At 48.0% G+C, this 7085-nt stretch overlaps 3 protein-coding genes across 3 annotated transcripts; 2 read left to right on the top strand and 1 right to left on the bottom strand.

The window, feature by feature from the left end:
• Positions 1–1508, top strand: LHYA1_G006821 (Uncharacterized protein; the record flags this gene model as incomplete). Its single annotated transcript, XM_031151754.1, has 2 exons — positions 1–532; positions 583–1508. 2 exons carry the CDS (start codon positions 1–3, stop codon positions 1506–1508), a joined length of 1458 nt encoding a protein of 485 aa, XP_031003588.1.
• Positions 1509–5289: 3781 nt separating this feature from the next.
• On the bottom strand, positions 5290–6216 carry COQ3 (Ubiquinone biosynthesis O-methyltransferase, mitochondrial; the record flags this gene model as incomplete). Its single annotated transcript, XM_031151753.1, is given in 2 exon segments — positions 5290–5337; positions 5353–6216. The coding sequence occupies 2 exon segments, from the start codon at positions 6214–6216 to the stop codon at positions 5290–5292; spliced, it is 912 nt and encodes a 303-aa protein (XP_031003587.1).
• Positions 6217–6629: 413 nt separating this feature from the next.
• RIB3 (3,4-dihydroxy-2-butanone 4-phosphate synthase) lies at positions 6630–7083 on the top strand (the record flags this gene model as incomplete). The annotated part of the gene is made up of 2 exons (XM_031151752.1): positions 6630–6687; positions 6773–7083. Coding segments are annotated over 2 exons (369 nt in total), but the record flags the coding sequence as incomplete, so codon positions are not given.
• Between the last annotated feature and the right edge of the window lie 2 nt (positions 7084–7085).

Here is a 7085-nt window from a genome sequence, read left to right as displayed (position 1 = left end):
ATGACCCACTCGATATCTACCTTCTTCCGCTCGCATTCCTCACCCCCCTTCAACAACTCTCACAAAGCTCCAGCGGAATTCAAAAGACGCCCTTTGAACACCATTAGGAGGCCTGCGTCTCCAGATCGGTCGCCGTCTTCGTCTGGCTCATCCTTGCTCTCACAGGACCTGAGCGTCAAGATGCCCGACTTGCACAACAAGAGGCTGTCTTTGACAAACCTGATCACCCCAAAGAGTTCTACAAAATCAATCCCACAACATCATCCTGTCACTCTCGACATCAAAATTGAATCGCCACCGGCCGTCTGTTATGGCCCACCAGCGAATAGCTCGGGCGCATTGATCTCGGGACAGCTCCAGCTAAACATCCAAGAAGATCAAATGAGCATTGAAACGCTTAGGTTGAGATTCAACGTGGAAGTCACGAGAAAGAAGCCTTTCCGCAATCACACTCACTGCCCAGACTGTACCAAACAGACGGAGCAATTGGACGAGTGGAACATCCTTACTGCTCCATCCATTTTGCCAAGAGGTGAGTTACAGCAAGAGCTTGTTTGGCCATATACTAATGACTGAGGCCAGGTATTCATAATTTCCCATTCAGCTTTCTTCTGCCAGGCCACCTACCTGCGAGTATTCAAGGCACCACTACCAAGATCGAATACATCCTGAGAGCAGCCGTTACCACCACTAAGACCGGTGAACCTATCAAATCATCAAAAGTGATCGACCTCAAGCGTGCAATCCTTACCCCCGAAATCCCGAAAAAGTCCATCCGAATTTTCCCTCCCACCAACATTACGGTGAACTGTGAATTCCCAGCAGTCATACACCCAATCGGACAGCATAACATCTCTTTGCGCGTAGATGGCGTTGTTAAGAGGAATGTCGACGAGAAAACACAGAATCAGTGGAAGTTAAAACGACTACTATGGCGTTTGGAGGAGAACGAAAAATCTATATCTCCTGCATGCCCAAAGCATTCTGCAAAGTTGGGCAATGTGGATGATGCCAAGAAGGGAGAACTTCACAAGGAAAACAAAATAATCGGAAACAGCGAGCTCAAGAATGGTTGGAAGGGAGACTACAGCAGCCCTGATGGAAGAATTGAGGTCGAATTCCCCATCAATGTCCGACCAGAGTCACACCCAACGTGCGATGTGACATCTGAGGATGGAACAGAGATCACCCACGTCTTGATCATAGAGATGATCATTTCCGATGAGATGGCATTAATTAAAAACCCGAGCAAGGTCACTCCTTCAGGCGCCGCAAGAGTGCTTAGGATGCACTTCAATGTCATCCTCAGCGAGAGAAGTGGCATGGGTCTCTCCTGGGATTTGGAACAGCCACCCCTTTACCAGGACGTTCCAACAAGTCCCCCTGGATATCGTAACGCGGATCTCAGTGATTACACTGGTCCACCCCTTCCCGATTACGAGGGTTTGCCTCCATTGGATGATCCTGTCGACGATGCATCCGCATCCAATGGAGGCTGGAGAACCTAGAGCGTCTGGCGCTTCTGAGGCTCAGTATGAACTATATTTGATTTTATGGCGCATGAGCGAAGACACTTGTCTTTCCTTTTCTTCTTTGCTTTCTTCTTGGAAGTGGAAAGACGGGCTGGGGTATGACTTTTTTTAAGGAAAACGGAACAATGGTGGATATACCCCTGATTGTATCAATCAGACGATGCAATTTTATGGCGCAATTGGGAATGAAAGCAGTGAAAGCAATGCGCTTCTCTCCTCTTCATCACGGCGTAATGGTATGGCTACTGTGTTATAAATACCCTATGTAGCAACTAACTTAACTTAACTTAAGTAGCAATTATTGGAATGATCCAAGTCAATAAACATTAATTACAGAAAGCCTTTGCGCAACTCAAGTGACCTTTGATTTAACATGTTTAATTTTGCTTTCGCTTTCGCTTTTAACCCTGGCTCAGCTCAGACAGATTCTTGAGAAAGCGGGCAAAGGGCGAAGGGCAAACAACACCCCCTCACAACGTCTATGCGAGAGCAGCTCCTACTATGATAATATTTACTGTATTTGGTAAATACATAAGGTGCAACGTCTTCAACGTCCCGAGCCATCCAGACCGCTCGAGCCTTCCTCACGAGAACCACATCGGTGTACAGTAGTGTTCTGCCATCTGGTCTGCTCTGCCCCCCTCGCATATCACTCGCTCTGTATTTTTCCGCCACGCTTCACCGACTCACGGATTAGGTATTGTGTATTCTGTATTTTGTAACTTGTCTTGTGTCTTGGCAGATTATGTCGAGCTCTCGATCTGGATTTGAATTTGGATTTTTTGTTCATGAGGTACATCACCACGATCTGACTCTGAAATTTGCGCTTTGGGAGTCTTGATAAATTGTTTGCTGTGATTTAGAGGGGGGAGGAGTTTACTGCGCTTGACAGCTTCTCCTTTTCAAACACAACGCCGATACTGCATAGCGATATTTTTCTTTGCCGCGATCCAGAGAAGGGAGAAGTTCAACCACGTTTGTTTACTTGGCACCTACCTTACCTTTCCCCCTTTCGACACGACGCCGATACCACACAGTGATATCTCGAGTCCTGCGAGGCATTGCACTTTCTTTCTTCTAGGTACGTGTATGCTCTTGTATAGGTATCTAGCAATTAATAGTGCAGATCTTACTGACTTTGATTTAGAAGAGCCATCGTAGCCAAGATGTCTAACTCGACCGTGGCTACGACCGCAGAGCAAAAGCAAGAGCAAGAGCTCACCTCTCCCATGGGAGGTCCCAGCACTTCGACGTCTCACCCTCACTCTCTTCCTCTTCATATGTCTACCAGCGCTGTCAATGCCACTACACCTACGCCTACTACTACTCCTGCTTCCGAGGCGACTGAAGGTACACCCTCTGATGGCGAGCTATTTGCTGCTCTGCATTCACTGTTCAGAAATAACATCACGCTGAAAGACGAGACCGCACCTACCAGTGATTGGGATTTCAATGACGTTCAGCTTGACGAAACGGCAGTGAATGCGGATGTTGTGTTGGAGATGTTTGGGATGTTTACTTGTTTTCCTAAACTTCCATTCGAGGTATGTGTAAAGTTCCTCGGAGAACTTAATCCTCTTTCATACAGTCTCTGGAGTGTATTTAGAGTACAGTACACCGAAGCAATGCACTCTAGAGACATACCTTTTGACTCCTGAAACAATAAGAAAGCCTTAGCTGACTCTGAGATCTTGAACAGCTACGTGAGCAGATCTGGAAGTCGGCTATTGTTCCACGACTTGTTCATTGGCGACCGGGAGGTGGTAAACTTCCAGGAGTTGTCCATACTTGTTCAGAATCAAGGGCAACAACACTCAAGGTAAGATATTCCAGATGCTACTTGTGTCTTTTCCTAGCAAGTTTAGGAGTCACCTGCAACCTATCTCTAGAAGTTCCCCTCCCCCGCCCCCCCAGAAAAGTTCTCGCAGCTCTCTAAACATTGCTATTCATCCCCCAAAACTTGGCCCAGGATTGGACTAACTTCTTGTTCTCTACAGGCTTATGAGCGAGTCGAATTTCCTTACCTAAGGTGCAAGACATACAGCATATTCATCAACTACGATTTGGACGTTGTGTACAGAAAACAAAACCTTGCCTGTGGACCCCAGTTGCCACGTCCTGCAGCTGGACCTCGAACCATCATTGGCCCAGAGTGGTCCAAGCACATCAAACGACTTGCCATCAATTTGGACCAAGCTCTCACTGGTTCTCAAATGCGGCCTCAAAGCGCGCTGCCGTTTCGAGCCCCACATATATGGAGATTGCTCAAGGCGGTATTCCCTGAACTTGAAGAACTTGTTGTAATTCTTTATCCAAACTTGGAGCGTGACAACATGCTCGAGGAGCTGGTCGTGGTAGATAACAAAGATATTGAAGAAAAAACTATCAAGGATGATGTGCAACAAACACAGACGGCTTCTATGAACACGATTCGGGAAAGTTTTCGGCAAAGAGTAATTCGGGACTTTGGGGGTCCACTGAAGTTGACTTTTATGAGAATTCCGGTTGAAAGACACAGAGTGTTATGCGAGTCCTGTGGCCATGTGGTTCATCGCCCTGGGCTCCGCCACGGGCCCCTCTACAATCATCCAGATAACTGCAGGAGCCGATTCTGCACTGTCTGTGTACAGCGAAAATGGGACCTATGGATGAAAACATACCCTGAAACTGGATATAAGGCCATTAATATGTTTGAGCTTATGTTCGGATTCAAGGATCTAGAGACCCCTCTTTGGTAAATGGTTGAGGCATGAAATTCAAGAGGTTTTCTGTGAGCTTCCGGTGGCATTTTCTATTTTGTATTGTAGAGCTACTTACCTACCACACTTGAGTATCACATTAGTGGCATGAAAAAAATACATTTTAGTATTCTACACCGTATCAACCTGGGATAATCTCATATGGTGTCCTAGCATACTCGGCTCAGGTAGAGATAGGAGAGAGCCAAATTCCACGGACGACTTCCTGCTCTCGCACCTCTAAAGTGGGCCGTTTTTGGTCCTCCCTTGGCAGCTGCTACTTTCGGAGAAAGTAGCAATGATGTTGAACTGTCGGACCGGGTTTCTCCAGGAGTTGATGGTATGTCCTGTCTTAAAACAGCAGCCATTGAATTGCTTTAAGAAGGAAACTAACGCCTACAGGTACCGCTGCAGTCAAGAGAACTCTTCGAGAGGACCGTCCATCTACTTCCTGCTTTCCTTGGGCCAACGGCGGAATCTGATGAGTTTGAGCTTTGCAGATACCCAGAATTTGTCCGTCCGTGATGTATAACCCGAGAGTCAAGATTTCTTTATTTCGTTTCGCTCTTTTGAGTTTCCTGTTACCGTGTACGACTTCTGACGCCTGTGTTGTATGGGATTCGAAGTCGGCTGAACCATGAGCTGTATAAAGAGGGTATCGACGAAATGGAAGGAATCAGCTTAAGAAATAGCTACCAGGTACCAAGTATCTCCTTTCAAAAATTTGTAGCATTTCCAGACATGATGATGCCTTCCTATCTTGAAAAAAACAATTCCATTTTTTTGACAATAACACGTCCTTTGGTAATTAAAGGTCAAAACGATAAATGAAATAGAGTACTATAACAAATGAATAAACGCTACGCTAGACAAGTAGACAAGATTAAGTATAAGTAAATAAGACGTAAAGTACAATGTTTCGAATGCGACGTAGCATAACTTGCTAGTCGAGGGTTCTATCTTACAACATATTACAAGGACTATTACCAAAGTAAATTTGGGAGGGTGAGGGTGAGATTCTAGTGGCCCCAAACCACGCTCTTTGCCCCAATCTCAAACTCACCGTTCTGCCTTGTTCAAACCTCGTCCTTTCTAATTCCGAAAAAATAATTCCCAACCTTCTCACTCCCACTGACTTCCTTCCACCCCAGCCCCGGCACGTACACAACACCCATAACCATCGGACTATTCCAGCCTCTCTTCTCCAAAAAGTAGCCCCTCAGCTCCTCCTCATTAATATACTTCCCCCAATCATGCGTCCCCCTCGGCACAATCCCCACCAAATCTTCCGCCACCAGCTTCGTCGTAAACCAACTCGTCCACGTCCGCGCAATCGTACTCATAACGATCCAGCCCCCCGGCTTCACATACTCCTGACACGCATCCAGAAACTCCGCCGGGTGCGTTATATGCTCAATGACCTCAAACAGCGACAACACATCATACTGCTCCTCAACCGACCCCGGCTTCGCCAATCCTTCTATCGATGTATTCAAATACGATAGTTTCCCGCTCAGGCCCGGATCCCTCCTCGCGTGCGCCTGAGCAACGCCCAGTACTTCGGGCGAGGGATCAATCGCCGTCACGAGTCCCGTTCCCGTCAACCGCGCAGCGCTCTCAGCGAAGATGCCGCCGCCGCATCCGATATCCAGATACCGCAGGTTTGCTGAAGGGGGAGGCACGGGCTGCATGCCGTGGCATCGATGGATGAAGTCGTGGCGCAGCGGGTTCATGAGATGCAAGAGGCGTGAGGAGCCGTGCGGATCCCACCATGTTGAAGCGAGGGCGTTGAAATGGGAGACTTCGGTTGGGTTGACGCTGCTGCTGTTGGTGCTGGTGTTGTGAGACCCGAATTGGTTGTGTACGAAGCGGGGGGCTGTTCGGAGGAGGAGATGGAGGTTTCGGAGGGAGGTGGGGCGGAGAGGTGTTGCCATTGCCATTGCCATTGAGGATTTGATGTGTAAGGTTCTTGGCCGGAATTGGGCTTTTGTGAAGTGACTGACTGATGCAGACGTGAAGCTTGGAAAGCAATTTTGAGGCATGACTAATCCGCCTCGGCTTAAAAGGACCCTTGTCTTGTCTTACATCAAATCAATCCGACAGTCTGTTCTGCGGTTCCGCTTACTAGATTCGTATATTATATTCAAACATTCTTTTCCTTGCGAACTGAAAGATTATTCCTTGGTTGTTCAGATATTCTCTTCTCTCCTATCAAAGCCAATCTACCCTCTAGAAATTTAGAATCATCTCAAACGAACTTACTCACTCCACCCCACCTTCAAAATATACCTTGTAGCCGGCGCGGGGCAGTTTTTCTTTTCTTCGAAATCTACAAGTACCTACACAAAAGCAATCCAGCATGCCAGCATCCATTGCCCAGGAGTTTGACTCCATAGAAGACACAATCCAAGCTTTCAGTTCGTCAACGCCCCCTCAATCAAACCCCACTCCCGCCTCTTCCGCGAGCAAACAACCCCAACTAACATACAACCCCCCTCTCAGAAAACGGCGAATTCGTAGTCGTCCTCGACGACCTCTCGCGCGAAAATGAAGGCGACCTAATCATCGCCGCCGCCGACCTAACCCCCTCCAAAATGGCCTTCATGATCAGGCACACCTCGGGTCTAATCTGCGCCCCTCTGTCCCCATCCCTCTGCGAATCCCTCGCGCTCCCCCAAATGGTCTCCTCAAACCAAGACCCGAACCGCACCGCCTACACCATATCCATCGACACGGAATCGCCGCTGACAACCACGGGCATCAGCGCGCACGACCGCGCGCTGACGTGCCGGACGCTGGCCGACGGAACAGCGAC

Source organism: Lachnellula hyalina, assembly GCF_007821495.1.
Source record: "Lachnellula hyalina strain CBS 185.66 chromosome Unknown contig00117, whole genome shotgun sequence".
NCBI classification, from domain to species: Eukaryota; Fungi; Ascomycota; class Leotiomycetes; order Helotiales; family Lachnaceae; genus Lachnellula; species Lachnellula hyalina.
The sequence above is the reverse complement of the archived record's forward strand: the minus strand, read 5'-3'. Positions and strand labels throughout refer to the sequence as shown.